General features: G+C 40.0%; 1 protein-coding gene across 1 annotated transcript in view; it reads left to right on the top strand.

Annotated features, from left to right (window-relative positions):
* SHQ1 (SHQ1, H/ACA ribonucleoprotein assembly factor) overlaps window positions 1-17,427 on the top strand; it is a 144,963-nt gene extending 127,536 nt beyond the window's left edge. Inside the window, exon 12 of the mRNA XM_058173947.1 lies at window positions 17,334-17,427. Coding sequence (XP_058029930.1) covers window positions 17,334-17,424 — 91 coding nt within the window. The 3' untranslated portion in view covers window positions 17,425-17,427. The remainder of the gene's footprint in view (window positions 1-17,333) is intronic.
* The last annotated feature ends 1,554 nt before the right edge of the window (window positions 17,428-18,981 follow it).

Genomic DNA, 18,981 nt, shown 5'->3' with positions numbered 1-18,981 from the left:
ATGGCGAACCTATGGCATGCATGCTACAGGTGGCACACAGTGCCCTCTCTGTGGGCATGCGAGCCGTCGCCCCAGTTCAGCTCCACCATGCATGCATGTGCACCTCCCGCCGGCCAGCTGGTCGTCGGGTCTCTGCCATGCATGTGGGGGACGGGGCACGAATGGGGGTGGAATGTGCATGCACAGGGTTGGGATGCATGCGCAGGGGCTGCAAACGCATTGCATTTTGGTGGTTCGGGGGCACATGCACGCATTTGCGCACGAGCATGTGCTTTGGACACTTGGTCCGGAAAAGGTTAGCCATAGACTGTGAAAGGAGTACTTGTGGGCCTCTGGATCAGGGGTGAAATGCTCCCGGTTCGGACCGGATAAGCCTATCCGGTAGCAATGGCAGTGGGTGGTTCGGAGAACCGGTAGCAAAAATCCCTGCCCCGCCCCCATACACAGCTGAGCCACGTGCTCGTCAGAGCCTCTTTTTTTTTTTAACTTTTAAAAGCATTTTTTTAACAACCTCTTTGGCTGAAGAGGTTGTAAAAAAATGCTTTTAAAGGTTTAACCCAAGGCTCTGACGATTCCAGCTGAGGCGCCTGATCTCAGAGGCTTTTTTTTTTTACTTTTAAAAGCATTTTTTTTTAAAAGTAAAAAAGCTGAAACTTGTTAGGCAAAAAATAGGCAAAAAATGGGGGGGTCATGAGAGAGAGAGAAAGAGAGAAGGAAGGAAGGAAGGAAGGAAGGAAGGAAGGAAGGAAGGAAGAGGGGAGGGAGGGAGGGAAAAGGAGAGGAAAGAAGGACTACAAACCTGGCACTAGGCGCAGCTTCACAGGATAATCCAGGGCTGGAAGGGACCTGGAGATCATCTAGTCCAACTCTGCTCCAGCAGGACATCATTAGTGACTTTCTGTCTTTTGATCCCCCCAGTCACATTGCCACATAGCCCACCCAATCACATGACCACCACCCCCACTAAGCCACGCCCACAGAACTGGTAGGAAAGAAATTTAGATTTCACCACTGCTCTGGATAATGTACTGCCTATGTTCATTGAGCTGTTGGGAGCGATTGTCGGCAATTGATCACATCTCCTTCATTTCCCCCCCCCCCCATTGGATAATCTAAAACCCTCTTGGGTTTTTCCAGGAGTTTGTACTCTCCACAGGATTAGCAGATTGGGTGAAAAATATAGAAAAGAATGGAAAGAAAAAAGGAAATGGAAGCAAGGAGAGGCATCGAGAAGGAAATAAATTAAACAAGGAAATTAAAAACAAATTATCTCCTTGTCTCATGACAGTATTTCAGAAAATGTTTTTTTAATTGACGATGCCCTATTGCAAGGTAGAAATCTTGGCCTATAAAGATAGGCACCAATTAGTTAAAAATCCATTTGCATAAGATTTAAACATGAAGCCCTAATTTGAAATATGCCTTCTTTCCAAATGTGATCTAGGAAAGTCACTCTTTTAACCATCAATTTAGTCACTGCCTAAAGTTAAAAAGGCAGTGGGAAAAAAAGTAAATTATCACTGTCGTAGCATCCCCATAGTTATGTAACCAAAATTCAGGTGCTTGCCAATCAGCCTATATTTATGATGGTAGCAATATCCCAGGGTCATTGATCACCATTTGGGACCTTCCCTGCCGGCTTCCAACAAGCAAAGTCAGTAGAAAAAGCCAAATTCCCTTAATGATTCTGTATTTCACTTAACAACTGCAGTGATTCACTTGAGAACCGTGGCCAAAAAAAGGTCATAAAATCGGGTTACAACTCACTTAACAATTGCCTTACTTAACAATAGAAAGTCTAGTCCAAGTTGTCATCATCATAAGAAGAAATAAATTGCTAAATAGTAGTACATAGTTGATTCATGATGTCATGTCATGACTCCTAATCGGAGGTGAAATCTAAAAATTTTCCCTACCGGTTCTGTGGGCATGGCTTGGTGGTCAGGTGACTGAATGGGCTTGGCCAATAATAATAAATAATAAAAATAAAAAAGTATACAAAACTTGGGAGCACACCAGTCTACCTTCTTTAAAAATAGAGGCACCGGTCTACTAGCTGCCTACAGCGCTGATCAGCTGTAGTGCGGCCCTTTGAAGCGCCGCGGCAATCATTTAAGGCCGATTGCAGCTATATCACCACCGAGCGCTTCAGGGACAGAGAAGAGGAACAGTGAGGTGTGGGCAGTGGGCGGGGGCAGGGATTTTTGCTACCGGTTCTCCGAGCTATCCACCCTCATCACTACCGGATTGGGTGATCCGGTCCGAACCGGGAGCATTTCACCCCTGCTCCTAATAGTATTAAGTCCCTCTCCTGTTGGGCTTGGCAGTGCTTTGTTTTGAAAGGAAAAAGGTGCTTTGGAACAAGTGTAGACAAATCTTTAATCACATGTACCTTTTCCCAGTATTGTACTTCAGCTGCAGAGAGAAAAGATGTGGTTGAAGGGTTTCCAACATGGCTGCCTTTTCCCTCTTGGAATTTGAAACCCAGCAAAGCCCTATTCATCTGCTGACTGCCTAAGACAGGGGTGTCAAACTCGATTTCATTGAGGGCTGCATCAGGGTTGTGTTTGACCTCGGGGTGCAGGGGGTGCCGGGGGCATGGCTAAGGGGCGTGGTCATGACATGGGACTCATATCAGGGGTATCTGTGGTGGCCAAGTTCTAAGAAGGACTTCCCTGAGACCCTTCTTCATTCTCATTATAATCTCCTTCCTTCCTTCCTTTTCTTCTTTTTTCTTCCCTCTTCATTCTCCTTTCTTCTTCCTTCCCCTCTTTCCTTATTTTTCCTTCCTTTCTCTCTTTCCATCGTATTTTTCTTTTTCTTTCCTCTTTCCTTTTCTCCTTTCCTACCCCCTCCCCCGAGCTCCATTTTTGCTGGCAAAGGGCTGCAGGATGTTTTGCTGCGGGCCAGATCTAAGCACCCCATGGCCAGATTTGGCCCATGAGCCCTGAGTTTGGCACCCCTGGCCTAAGATCCAAAGTAGCTAACGGGCAGGCTAGACAAAGAGATTTTTCCTTGCAGAGACTAGGAATAAGATGCCCCTTCATTTCCTTTCCATATACAAAGTCTGATCACTTCATACTGGTAATAGCTGTACTCAGAGACAGCAGGCTGGTTTAAGCAGCTTAAGACAAGAAGCATGGTATGTACTGCTGTTTGCAAGATCACCCTGCTGTCTCTTGCATCTGCCTAGGAACAGAACCAAAGCCACAGTCATTCCAGTTTTCAAAAAAGGCGACCCCAGCTTAGTTGATAATTATAGACCAATCTCCCTATGTTGCGTCGCCTGCAAGGTAATGGAATCCATCATCAACCAATCCATTACCTTGCACTTAGAAATACACAACCTTCTCTCAAATAAACAATTTGGCTTCAGGAAAAAATTATCATGCAATTTACAACTTCTCCACTGTAAAAACCTATGGACTACAAATCTTGATCTAGATAACCCAATAGATGCAATATACATAGACTTCTGTAAAGCTTTTGACTCAGTAGTACATGATAAACTTCTCCTAAAATTAAAATCCTATGGCATTTCAGGACCCTTACACAACTGGATATCTGCTTTTCTGTCAAACAGACAACAAATAGTTAAAATTGGTAATGCTCTATCAAATCCTGCTCCTGTCAAGAGTGGTGTTCCTCAAGGTAGTGTTCTTGGACCAACTCTCTTTATAATATACATAAATGATCTTTGTAATCATATCTCAAGTAACTGTGTTCTCTTTGCTGATGATGTCAAACTTTTCTTTTCTTTTTTTTTTTATAAAAAGTTTTATTTTTACAATCATATCAAATAATTCATCCAATGTACAGTTATATACAATTAGTCGGGCTTGCCCAGTCACCACCACCCTTTTTAACACTCTTCCCTCTTCTACCTTCTTTTACTTTCCAAACCTTCCTCTCCTTCTCTTATCTACATCCGCTCCTCCCTCCACCCTACACCTTCCTTCTCCCTCTACTATCCCTCTCCCTTCCTCTTCTCCTCTTTCCTACCTCCTACTCTCTCTTTTCTCCCTCCTCACCGTTCTAAAATGGTAACTATGCAGACCCGACCCTACATTAATTATATTTCTTCAATAATCCCTGTACATTAACCATCACTCCATCTCTACCAAACCCCCAATTCCCTCCCCTTACCCCCACCCCCACCCCGACTTCCCAGAACAAAATGCAGGGTATCAAAACTAACAATCATAATCCAAAATAATTCCTAAATTATAATCTCTAGTCACACCACACTTAGTCACACTCTCAATTCCCCTCTCCTTCAAAAATATATCTAATACAAAATATTTCCTAAATTTACTCATATGCTATTCGATATTTTTTATCTGATACTTATTTTAAATATAATCAATCCACATTTTCCATTCTAAAATATATTTTCTAGTGTATAGTCTTTCAAGTAAGCGGAGATTTTGTCATCTCTGCCAGATTTGATACTTTGAGTGTCCATTCTTGATTGTAGGTAATTCTTCTTTCTTCCAATACTGAGCAATCAAAAGTCTTGCGACTGTTATTAAGTTCAAAATCAATTTAGTCTCTATAGCTGCATAGTCCATAATTATTCCTAATAGAAAGAACTGCGGAGTAAACTTAATCTTCTTTTTCAAAATATTCTGCATGATCCACCATACTTTAATCCAAAATGCTTTAACTTTTTTACAAGTCCACCATATATGGTAATAAGTAGCATCTTCACAATCACATCTCCAACATTTAGCAAGATCTAATATGTGTTTCTTGTAAACAGGTATTGTCATTTTTAAATTGTTTCAAATAATGAAATACTTTCCTTCTCTTCTGCGGTGAATTCAGGCCATTAACATTCCAAGATAATAGTTTAATTGCCATTATCGGCTGAAGGAAACTTTTGGAACATCAGCCGCAGATCACATTTTACTTTAGGCCTTGCTCCTCCCACTGTTTCCATTGTAGTAGTTGCCAGTTGTTGTTGTGCCTTCATCTCTTGTTCCTTGCGTTTAGCAGCAGCTCTTGTCAGCCTATGTTCTTTTGAATCTAAACCCGTCGTAGGTATTTCCAACACTTGTAATAAATCTTCTTCCATCACAATCTGTTCTTGTACCTGCTTCACTTCTCTTTCCTTCACTTCAGCCTCCCTTCTTCTAGCTTCCAATGGGGGAAGACTTCCAACTTTAATACCTCAACATAAAATTCTCTTGCTTTTCCAACCGTATTGAAACGATTTACTTTCCCTGCATAATATACTATTATACCAGTTGGAATATCCCATCTATATTCAATCTGATGTTTTTTAAGTTCATTCACCAGGAAGGCAAATTCCTTCCTAGCCCTTAACATTTTTGGTGGAATTTCCTTTAATATCAAAATATCTTGACCAGCAATCTGAATCTTCTCCCCCTTATATGAAGCTTGCAAAATCTGATTTCTCACTGTTCTGTTTGTAAAATAAATAACAACATCCCTTGGCAACTTTTTTTGCCTTGCTATCCAAGAATTCACACGATATATTTTATCAATTTGATAAGCCACATCTGCTGGACGAGCTGCTAATATCTCAGCAAATACTTCAGAAAAAAATTCCCTTAAATTCTCTTCCTTATTTTCTTTCAAACCTCGAATTCTAAGAGCAAATTCCATATTTCTATATTGTATCAAAACTATTTCATCCTCTGTTTTTCCATTTTACTTTGAAATTCATCCATTTTATGTTCTAATTTTAAATTATGTTGCTTAATTTCTTCAACCTCCTCTTCCAATAAAATCACATTCGTTGCCAAACTTTGTACTGCCATTACAAATCCTTCTTTAACTTCTTTATTTCCCACTTGAATTTCTGATATCTGCTCTTTCATTTCAGACATCTCATCAGTTATTACTTTAAATTTTTCTTCTATAAAGCCTTTTAAGTTCTCTTGTAACGCCTCTAAATTCAATGTTCTAGTCTCTGCTGTATGAGCTGGAGAGGCACCAGCTGATAAAGTTCCAGAGCTCTTTGTTACAGTAGACTTTAATTGTTTGGCTGCCATCTTCTATAAAATTATTTATTTATTTATTTCCAACTTAATATTCACTTTAAATCTTCTTAACCTCTAAGAAACACAGTCTTTTAAAGCAGTATTTAAAAATCTCCCCTAGATTCTATCAGCAGGCAGCAAAGAGTTAAAGAGTAAAGCAGCAAGTAACATGCAAATTACCAACTGCAGACGGCAACGCTGAAAGTATCGCTTTCGCTTTCCACTCGTTAACTTGTTAACAATTCGCCTCCATTTTTTTACTGTTTTCAAGCTTGTTACAAAGTATCGGGGAATCGGCTTGGCTACTTGCATAAAGTTCTCCCACTTTCGTTCTGTCCGGTATAATCCTTTATTGTCCAAAATAAATCTCGGCGTTTGGTCGTGGTGATTGGTTCCGCCAAAGCAGAAGAATCCTCGGATCTGGTGCACTTCGGGGTACTGGAGGAACTTAACCCTTCAAACCCCTTTTTTCTCAGGGGCTTTAGGGAAATTCAACCTCTGCCCTCAGCTCACCACCTTCTCCTTCTCCCGAAGAGGGGGTTTTCCGAACCGCTGGACAGCAGATTTAAGCTGTCCTAGCGATTCCACATAATCCAGAGGTTGGTGATCGTAAAGATCACCGCCATCACCTACGGTGCCAAACCGGAAGTCCGATGTCAAACTTTTCAACACCACTGACAATACATCCACAATTCAAAAGGACCTTGATCATCTAACTGCTTTGTCTAAAATTTGGCAACTACAAATCTCAACCAGTAAATGCTCAGTCTTGCGTATTGGAAGAAAGAACCCAATCACAAAGTACATGCTTGATGGACATTGCCTCGCAGATGACCCCCACCCTGTCAAAGACCTTGGAGTTTTTACATCTAACGATTTAAGTGCCAAAGCCCACTGCAACTATATAGCAAAGAAGGCTCTAAGAATTGTTAACTTAATTCTACGTAGCTTCTTTTCAAAAAACACCACGCTACTGACCAGAGCATATAAAACATTTGCTAGGCCAATTCTTGATTACTGCTCTCCTGTCTGGAACCCATACCATATATCTGATATCAACACAGTTGAGCGTGTCCAAAGGTATTTTACGAGAAGAATTCTCCACTCCTCCGAAACCAATAAAATACCTTATTCCACCAGACTTGATATCCTGGGTCTAGAAAACTTGGAACTTCATCGCCTTCGACAGGACCTGGGTTTAGCTCATAAAATCATCCGTTGTAATGTCCTTCCTGTCAATAACTTCTTTAGTTTCAATAACAATATCACAAGAGCTACCAACAGATTTAAACTCAATGTCAACCGCTCCAGTTTAGATTGCAGAAAACACGATTTCTGTAACAGAATTGTATATGCTTGGAATGCATTACCTGACTCTGTGGTTTCTTCTCATAACCCCAAAAGCTTTACTCAAAATCTGTCCACGGTTGACCTCACCACTTTCCTAAGAGGACTCTAAGGGGCGTGCATAAGAGCACAAACGTGCCTACCGTTCCTGTCCTATTGTTTCTTCCCCTATGTATATATATGTTTATAGTACCTCGTTTCTCCTCATATATATGTTTATATATTATATAATCCTTTATGCAATGCTTGTATATATTGTTATGACAAATAAAATAAATAAATAAAATAAATAAAGCAGAGGGCAGGACACCAGCAAGAACGATGAACTATTAAGCATTACATAATAGGAACTCTGCTAGATTAGATTCATGCTCCATCTGGTCCACCAACCGGTTTCACTGATGGCTTATTAGCTGCCTCTTTAAAGCCTTTAAACTGCCCAGTTTTATTTATTTTTATTTATGTATTTGTCAAACACAAATAAACAAATAAATAAATTCCTCTGTCTTCTACTGACTCCACAAAGTAGTCTTCTCTAGCTTAGGTGTGGAAACAGAGTTGACTTTACAAATGATAAGCCAACAGTGATTTTACTATTTAAAATTAAATTAAAGGTAATGAAGGACTGCTGAATAGTTTTCATTATTGAAGGATCCTTGGGGCTCCCTGAGCTTAGGGTAACAAAACATCTGCAAGAAAATAAGCAAGCTCAGAGAGCACCAAGGACCCCTCATTTCAACCCTGAGCTACACATATTCTCCTTTATTGGTATTTTTCATTAATAGAATGGAGCTGTCTGAGTATTAATTAACTTTTTAAAAAATTTCCATTGAAATTCAAATCTCTTATTTTTCAGTATGACTCACCCTGAGGACCGTTTTCTCAACTGAGGAGCACAGACTATAAAGTTATGGAAAAACGAAGAGAAAAGTATCTTAGAAACTGAGGCAACTACTATTCAACTTGATAAAGAAAAGAAGTAGATTCCCAGTAAGATCTTGTCTGAATTTCTGGCATCTCTGCAGTGAGGACAGCAAACTTGGAATATGTTTTTAGTCTGCAGAATTTCTGGTAATGGCCATTCCGGGTATTTGCTTTCAAATGCATTTTGCTCCAGATCATAGGAATAAATAAGAACAACACCCATGAGGATAAATAAAGAGTGATATTAGTTCAGGGCCACAGGTAGCTGCCAAATATCAAATTCTACGATCCTCGTTGTTAATTCTAACGCAAAGAACACTATCTTCTATTTCAGATATTTCAAAGCTTTGGGAATCCTAGAGAAGTGCAAGCACTTTCCTAACTAATATGTACATAGTAACAAAGTTATCTGTTGGGAGAGAATGCCTAGGTATAAATTTAGCAGTGAATTCATAGACTGGAGATGAGCGGTTTATGGATTCCCCCCAATGCCTGATTCCATCCACGGTTACCCATTGTTCTTTAACTCCTTCTAAGCATATCATTTAAGTATGAAAGTAAAGAAAAAAATTCTTCACTTAGTGCAAAATGAATCTTTGGGATTAATTGCCACAAAACACAGGAATGGCTACTGTCTTAAATAGCTATAAGAAGCTATATACAATATGATAGGAGAGGGTGGGGGAGAGGGAGATATGATAGAATACATTCATGGAGGACAGGTATATCGACAGCTATTGGTTTTGAAGATTGATTGTTACTCCTGTTTGGGAATAGCATGTTTCCAAATACTACTCACAAAGCAAGAGCCATGAGGGAGGGATATATGTCCAATTTCTGCTTATGAGCAGCTCAGAACCATCATAAGAAAAAAAATGTTGGCTAAGAATGGGTTATGAGATGACCCAACAGGGCTTTTCTTATGTTCTTAGGATTCCTCTCCTTTTTCCTAACATTCCTGCACATGTTCAGTGCTTCCCCCCCCAAACAATTGAAGTGCCTATTTAGTTTTAAGTCATGTAAGGAGCCCACTCAATCAGGCACCTTGATACATCTGCACAATATTTTGTACATAACGAAAGCTATATCTTGCTGATTTTAGATACCATGGATGACAGGGGTTCACTTTGTATTGTCTTTAAATTTGGATAGGTTCTGTGGGAAAACGAGACTGTATGTGCTTTAATAGGACTAGATGATATGTTGAAGGAAGGGGGATTAGCTAAGCGAGTAGGCATAATACTTTTTAAAAGAGGATGTGATTCCAGTGTTGTTGATTCTTTCCTATTTAAAGAAAACAAAAGAATTGAGACCTTCATATGTATTTTAGTACACCGTCAAACTGGAAACTTTTTTAGTCTGTCTTCAATCTTCCATTCTCAAAAAGTTGCAAGACTAGAGACACACTAACTATATCCTACAAACCATCAGCAGCCTCTTCCCGCTCTTCAAGCTATAAATCAATGGCTAATGGACTGGATAAGGACAAATGACTCAAGCTTCAACCAAGCAAAAGAAAAGCAGATAAAAAAATAGAGATTCAACTTATACCGGATGATATTTCTTTCACCTTAAAGACTCATATTATGGAGTTTATATCAGTGGTGAAATCCAAATTTTTTTACTACCAGTTCTGTGGGTGTAGCTTGGTGGGCATGGCTTGATGGGCATGGCAGGGGAAGGATACTGCAAAATCTCCATTCCTTTCCCACTCCAGGGGAAGGATACTGCAAAATCCCCATTCCCACCCCACTCTGGGGCCGGCCAGAGGTGGTATTTGCCGGTTCTCCGAACAACTCAAAATTTCCGCTACCAGTTCTTCGAACTACTCAAAAATTCCACTACTAGTTCTCCCGAACCTGTCAGAACCTGCTGAATTTCACCCCTGGTTTATATATATATTCCTGGATTAAAACTGGATGTCCAGAGTTTGGAGATAGTTTAGCAGTGAATCCTTACTGCTAAGTCTTAGAGCTGGAACTGAAACCATAATGGCAAAAATAGAACTCTTAACACCAACATCCAGTACAATTTGTTCATATTATACTAAACCATTGCTTAATGTAACATTTGAATACATCATCTCCTTCACTCAGTTTCCAAGGCTTAGAAATGTCTGCTAAAAAGCATTAGCAGAGATCTAAGGGCTTCAATGAAACAAGGATTACTTTGTGTTTTGGACAGCCAAAAGGGCAATATCAATCACGAGTAACAATGCATTATTTATTGTTCTGGTTTTTAAAAGGAGTCATCTTTAAATTGATAGACTGTATCTGTGAACTTGTCCGGAGCTACAAAAGTGAAGCAAAGTTCTGATGAAATCTTTCCATGTTCCTTTTGCCCTATTACTAGAACAATTAATTAAAAATGGTAGAGCTGAGCCTATTGATTCATTTAGCTCTTGGAAGCTTAATGAGGTGTAAATCCTACTGGCAGCTGCATAGTGGAGCTGTCAAAGTAATTTATATCAATTGATGTGATTAGTACAGGTTCTCAATCACACCACTGTTGCTCCCTCCAATCTGTCATATTCTGAACGGAGCAATTTAACTGTTGAATTTCTGTTTGGCTGGATCCAATTTTCTCTGGATTATGCTAATGAGGCTAGAAATTTGACGTTAAAAATATCAGAAGTGCCAGACTGGATTGACCCAAAGACATATAAATATGTGATATTCTGTTCCAACAGTTGCCAAACAGATGGCAGTGAGAAGCACCTATGCCAGTCAACTATTACTAAATGTATTGCAAAGATTATGTACTGTAAGGTAAGTGAATCCCACCTTTGATGAAGGTGGTTCTGAAAAGTGATTTGGACTTGGTATTTTATGCAGACACATACATATACAGTGTGTTCAGAAAGTATTTGGACCCCTTTCACTTTTGTCAATTTTGTTGTGGTGCAGCCTTATTCTACAGTTGTTGAATAGGGATGAGAGTTGCATACATTTGATTGTTGAGCAGGAATTATGGGTAGAAGAAATGTGGGGAATGACAGAGGAGTATTAAATAATGCATGACAAGGGAAATATTTGGCTTCTTGCAAAATACAAGAATTTGGGACATCAAAATGAAGGTAAATTGACATGAGATTCAGGACAGAACAAAGGAAGTCTTCACACAGTTGGTGGTGTAATGACTGTCTACATTTTGTTCTTTTAAAATATACTAGACAAATTCATAGAACACAAGACCATCAAATAGCCACTAGTTAAGATCAGTACATAAGTGACGAAGTGACGAAGAACATGATGGTCACTTGACTGAGCTCCAGAGATCCTGTGTGGAGATGGGACAGAGTTCCAGAAGGACAACCATCACTACAGCCCTTCATCAATCTCGGCTTTATGGCAGAGTGGCTAGATGGAAGCCTCTCCTCAGTGCAAAACACATGAAGTCCACTTGGAGTTTGCAAAAAAGCACCTGAAGGGCTCTCAGACTGTGAGGAACAAGCTCCAAGTGGGCTTTCATGTGTTTTGCACTGAGGAGAGGCTTCCATCTAGCCACTCTGCCATAGAGCCCAGTTCGATCGAGCTTCATAGATGGAAGGGTCTTTGCTGTGGATCCTCTCAAAGTTTATGTGAGGGAAGGTAGTAAGGAGGAGGATTCCCAGCAGGGAGGGCTGCATTGCAGAAGGAGAAGAGACAATTCAGTCCAGACATCATGTGTGAGAGAAAGAGGATGAAGACTGTCCCTCCCTAATGATTTTCAGAGTATATTGTAGATCAAGGCTGTCAAACTCTCAGCCCGCAGGCCAAATGCATCACATGCTGGCCACTCCCATGCCCAATTTAGCAAAGGGGAGAAACATCCCGATAAGTCATGTGACGCCGCCATGATGATGTGAGTTTCATACCCCTGTTGTACATGCAGAGAGCAGAGTTCTCAGACTGGAAATATTCTGTCCATAGGTGTGGAAACAATGAAGAACTCCACTTGGAAGAATCACTGGGTCTTTCTTGGCTTTGGGGCCTGACACTTTATATCTATAAGAAGCTATCTGCTCACATTCTTATCATAGACTTATTTTATTTTCCATCTTTTTTTTCCTTCCCTGTTTTAAAAGCTTGGAAACTAAGGAGTGGAGGGTGTTGGTTTCCACTGCCTTTTTCAGATTCACTATAAAACTCAGTACTGACAGCAACATTCTAAATAATGGATTGGAAGATATGAGGAATAAAGATAAAGTTAAAAACACATCCAATTACTTCCCTCCAGCAACATTTCATTGAGACATTGAGGGAGCTTCCTTAGGCACAGATGTGTGAGATTCTAAGACTGTTAAGATGACAGCTCTGATCGCATGATTGGAGTCCCACCCATTTTCATTCATGGCCTGACTATAACATCTTTTTATAGGTATAAATTAGATGCCAATTAGCTTTTGATTTCTATCATATAAGTAAAGAAACACTAGCCATCACCTCTTTACAATGGGGAAGTATGCTGTTAGCCCATTGAGTAATTTACTTACTCCCTGTACAGTTCCTTCATGACAGTTGTAATAGATACCTGGGACTGCCTGTATATATCCTTTCCAAATGTTTCCCTTTGGACCTTGATTTTTATTTTTCACACGGTTTGAGATCTCTGTCTTTTTCTCGGTGAATGATAACCTTCTACGAAGGGCATCTACATGCTTATTTTTAGAATATTTGTGCTTTAATCAATGACCGTTTGACTGAAGCACTAATACGACATTTTGTCTATGGAGCTCTCATTCTTTTTTTCTGAAATCAAAACAAGTAACTTTACAACATTAAAAGGTGCTGCTCTCAAATCACAATTATCCTTCCACAACTGCACTATTTAAGTACACCATTAAAAGAAGACAGCTGCATATGAGTTGAGGTGAACTTCCTTGCAAATAATAGCAATGTCCAGAAGTCACAAATCTTCTCACATCGCACTATTTCAAATCTCTGCAATTTTGTCAATAAAATAAATATATAAAGAAAGTGTGGCACATGGCACTTTATTTGTTTTAATAGTCAGTAAGCTCAAACTGCCCAAGGAGCTGCTGATCCAATTCTACAGAGGAATTATTGAGTCTGTCATTTGCACCTCTATAACTGTCTGGTTCGGTTCTGCAACCCAACAAGAAAAACACAGACTTCAGAGGATAATTAGAACTGCAGAAAAAATAATTGCTACCAACTTGCCTTCCATTGAGGACCTGTATACTGCACGAATCAAGAAGAGGGCCGTGAAAATATTTGCAGATCCCTCGCATCCTGGACATAAACTGTTTCAACTCCTACCCTCAAAACGACGCTATAGAGCACTGCACACCAGAACAACTAGACACAAGAACAGTTTTTTCCCGAAGGCCATCACTCTGCTAAACAAATAATTCCCTCAACACTGTCAGACTATTTACTGAATCTGCACTACTATTAATCGTTTCATAGTTCCCATCACCAATCTCTTTCCACTTATGACTGTATGACTATAACTTGTTGCTGGCAATCCTTATGATTTATATTGATATATTGATCATCAATTGTGTTGTAAATGTTGTACCTTGATGAACGTATCTTTTCTTTTATGTACACTGAGAGCATATGCACCAAGACAAATTCCTTGTGTGTTCAATCACACTTGGCCAATAAAATTCTATTCTATTCTATTCTAGTCATATCTATCTCCTTTTCCAGTTGAGCTTTTAAAGCAAGCGCCAGTTATTTAGAATCAGGCAGGCAATTCACACAGGGATTGCCCAAAACAAACAGTTATTCTTGGCTTCGGGCAGCCTCTTCTCAATGCAAACATGTAATTCTCTGCTCTGTGACCTTCCGCCAGCAGAGATTCCCTATGTGAGGCAACTTAGGACCTTAATTTTCAGTATCCTTTCAGCAGCTTTTGTGGTGATTTCATTCTCCTGTGAGATTGCTGGAAAAACCACTAAGGGAAGGCAAAAGCCAGATCAGGTCATAGAATTAAGAGGGAGATACAGTATTGAAAGCTGACCAGTTAGAAAGAATCTCCAGACTCTGAGAAAAAAGCAAGGGATTTCCCCAGGCTAGCTTAGGGGGTGATGCTTTTATTTATCTCAAATGTCACTAAATAGCATATAAGCTTTTGGATTTCTTGTAAGCCACCCAGAGTCATTCTCATATATATAATATATGTATGTATGTAGCAGAAAACAAACAAACATATATATATATATATATATATATATATATATATATATATATATATATATATATATATATATATATATATATATATATATATATATATATATATATATATATATGTCTATGGTCTCCCGAAGATACACAAAGAAGGAACCCCACTTAGACCCATAGTCAGCTCCATAGGCTCACCTCTACAAAACCTAGCCAAATTTCTCGCCAAACAACAACAGGCCTATGCAGAATCCATCACCTCACACATAAAAAACTCATTCCAGTTCATAGAGATCATAAAGAAACAAAACTTACAGCCCAGCGACCTACTCGTGAGCTTTGATGTCATATCCCTCTTCACCCAAGTGCCAATCAAAGAAGCCTTGACAGCTATCCAAAACAAATATAACCCCCCCCAAGCACATCCTAGATCTGACCAACCATTGCCTATCCAACACATACTTCATCTATAACGGACAAAAATACAAACAAATAGAAGGAGCACCCATGGGATCACCCCTCTCACCTGTCATTGCCAATCTCTACATGGAACACTTTGAAACCCAAGCTCTAGAAAAATCTGATCACAAACCCAAACTCTGGCTCAGATATGTAGACGACACCTTCATAATCTGGCCACACGGGAAAGAAAAACTTGACAACTTCCTCACACACCTCAATAGCCTACACCCCAAAATACAGTTCACCATGGAAACAGAAGTTAACAACCAACTTCCCTTCCTGGATGTCTTAGTCTACAGGAAACCCAATGGCTCCCTAGGACACACCATCTACCAGAAGAAAACACACACAAACCGCTATCTGCACGCACTCTCACACCACCACCCAGCACAGATCAACTCCGTAGCCAAGACACTCATCTCCAGAACAAAATGCTTAGCTGATGAACAACACCTAAAAACCGAACTAGACACTCTCACTAACATACTAACATCCAATGGATTCCAAAGAAATAAGATTACCAAGCTAATCCAAAAAGAACCCCCCACTAAAATCCAAGACAGAGAACAAGAAAACAGCACAGCCCTCCTCCCATATATAAAAGGCACCACAGACAGAATCAGCAAGATCCTCCACAAACACAACATCAAGACAGCATTCTGCACAAACCGAAAAATATCCACCATCCTAAGAAACCCCAAAGACAAAATTGAGTTAGAAAATCAAGGAGTATATGAAATCCCATGCACCACCTGCCCCACCACATACATTGGACAAACCAACAGAAGAATAAGTGCATTGAAGAACACAAGAACTCAGTCAAAAGAGGAACCAACTTCTTCCTGGTCCAACACTTTAAAGTCACAGGACATGATATTGACTTTAAAAAGACCAGAACTATCACCAAAACTGAACACTTTAACAACAGAATAATCAGAGAAGCCATTGAGATAGAAAAACGCCCACACAGCATGAACAAACGAGATGATACCTCCTGCCTACCAGCCATTTGGAAACCCGCCCTTATTGACAAACGAGTCCCTAACACGAGGAATGACACCAGACCCACACTCACGAGGTCCACACAGGATGTCACCACCGCACATCCACCCAGAAAGCAGACCCAAACCCACACTGATCATGAAGCACGACCAAGGACCAGAAGCCAGACCGCAGCTGCAACATTAGCCATTTCAAACCCCTCCAATCCATACATGCAGCAGACTGACACCCACTATGAAGATGTAGCACCACCACAAAGCCAAACAACAGCTATGCAGCTCACCAGCTCAAATCCCCCTGCAACACAGACTAAATTGAGCACAACCAAGCCCCCACCCAAACAGGACACAAAAGCCCCCAGCCAATCAGAGCACAAAAAAAACCTCCATCCAATCAGAACACAGCCAAGCTCCCACCCAATCAGTTCAAACCCCCACTAGCAGTTAAAAGGAAGAAACAGCTGCGATCACACATTGCTCCCAGAAGCACGGAGCTGAAGCCTGAAGATGTCGAATGAGACTTCGAAGCGTTAAGACATTTCCAATTTTACACGGAGAAAACCCGAACAACCAAAGACCTACATACAAACACCGTGAAAACCTCAGAAAACATATATATATATATATATATATATATATATATATATATATATATATATATATATATATATATATATATATATATATACATACACACACACACACACACACACACACACATACACACACACACACACACACACACACACACATATATATATATATATATATGTAGGTCTAGGTCAATTTTTTTTACTACCAGTTCTGTGGACATGGCTTGGTAAGCGTGGTGTAGCTTGGTGGGCGTAGCGTGGTGGGCATGGCAGGGGAAGGATACTGCAAAATCTCCATTCCCACCACATTCCAGGAGAAGGATATTGCAAAATCCCCATTCCTTCCCCACTCCTGGGGGAAGGATACTGCAAAATCTCCATTCCCACCCCACTCTGGGGCCAGCCAGAGGTGGTATTTGCCGGTTCTCCGAACTGCTCAAAATATCCGCTACTGGTTCTTCAGAATCTGTCAGAACCTGCTGGATTTCATCCCTGGTATAGACAATACACACACACACACACACACACACACACACACACATGATTTGGAATATTGTAATAATAAAAAATAATAACAGAGTTGGAAGGGACCTTGGAGGTCTTCTAGTACAACTCCCTGCCCAGACAGGAAACCCTACACCATTTCAGACAAATGGTTATCAACATTTTCTTAAAAATTTCCAGTGTTGGAACATTTACAACTTCTGCAGGCAAGTTGTTCCACTGATTAATTGTTCTAACTGTCAGGAAATTTCTCCTTAGTTCTAAGTTGCATCTCTCCTTGATTAGTTTCCACCCATTGCTTCTTGTTCTACCCTCAAGTGCTTTGGATATCCCACCCATTGCTTCTTGTTCTACCCTCAGGTGCTTTGGATATTCTGGGAGAGAAGAAAAGAAAACAGGAGAGGAGAGGAGAGGAGGCTATAATAGATGGATACCTATATCAACCCTCTAGCAGGTGACTTCCTTTCATATCCTGAATGAAACACTCTAGGACATGCATATTGATTCTTGTCAGGTAGAGTTTGAGGCTTTCTCGGTTCTTGGGACAAAGAATCCAGAAAATATTCATTGGATCTGATTTTTGGAAGTATAGGTTTAGCAATTAAATTTGTTTATGAAATGTAGAGTCCTCTTGATAAGTGGAAACCATGAGAAATCAAACAAGCTATCTTTGTGTTAACAAAACTCATTATAATTTAAGCTTTTAAAAATACCTTTTAAAGAATGATAAGAGATGTTGGGTGAATTTGCACCTTGAGTTTCTATTATACCAAGCAGATACTAAGGAATTAGCATGAGACAGGAATGAGATTTACTTCAGAAGAGACAACACACTCACATGTCATATCCTTCCCAAGCTACTAGAAGATCAGGTCAGCCTGATGCTTCCTGTATGGCTGACCTAGGTCAGTTCTTCAGTGACAAAAAATGAAGCCCAGCACCGTATGAGGGATTGTTTTGACTTTAAGCCAGGCCTGTGTCAGTCAGAGCTGGGATGACTGCAGTCTGTCTGAAATCACTCTAAATAAATCACTGGGGCCATTTACACCCACGCACCCTTCAGCTATGAGTAGACTATTTGAGAAGAAGTAGTTGAATGCTAGCAGGCTGACTCTGCTTTGAGGGGATGAAAGATTACAGCGATCAGCTGTGTGAGGAGAAGAGATTTTTCTCCATCTGTCCATCCTCCAAGTCCTATTTCCTCATAAACTATTCCCTCAGTCACAGAGAAAATTGAAGTTGTTCAGAAATGAAAAAGATATTTAGCCTGCAAATCAATGAATATCTGACACAGTGACTGACTTCCATGGAACATATGGGAAGCAGTCAGCTGAACTGATGGATTTTCTGCATTCTTCTCCTGCGGATACTTTTTCTTCTTGCTCCTTTTGAAATGAGGCTTTCACAACAATCCCTTCTTATAAATTCATACAAGAAAGTTTCCGAGTAAGATACCCGAGAACTTTGAAAATCAAAATTGTATGGTCGTTACCCTGCCCAGGAAAAATGATGTGAATTTGTTTTTGTTGCTATTGTTTAATCATAACATTTTAAACCAGTGTGTGTTTATTTAAACCAAAGAGTCTGCAACCGGAAACCTCAGACCCCACTTGTTTCCTGAAAGCATTTATTTATTTATTTATTTATTTATTTATTTATTTAATCAAATTTTTATACCGCCCTATCTCCCGAAGGACTCAGGGCGGTTTACAGCCTGATAAAAACACAAGAATAAATACAAGATAAAAACACTATTTAAAAAACTTATTGAATTAGGCCAGATTTAAAATTATAACTAAAATAATAAAAACCCCGTTAAAAACTAAATTTAAAAGTAAAATTCTAATCCAGTCCTGCGCAGATAAATAGATGTGTCTTAAGCTCACGGCGAAAGGTTCGAAGGTCAGGAAGTTGACGGAATCCTGGGGGAAGTTCATTCCAGAGGGTGGGAGCCCCCACAGAGAAGGCCCTTCCCCTGGGTGTCGCCAGTCGGCACTGCCTGGCGGAC

This window comes from Ahaetulla prasina, chromosome 2, assembly GCF_028640845.1.
Source record: "Ahaetulla prasina isolate Xishuangbanna chromosome 2, ASM2864084v1, whole genome shotgun sequence".
Classification (NCBI taxonomy): domain Eukaryota; kingdom Metazoa; phylum Chordata; class Lepidosauria; order Squamata; family Colubridae; genus Ahaetulla; species Ahaetulla prasina.
This window is presented reverse-complemented; position numbering and strand designations above follow the sequence as displayed.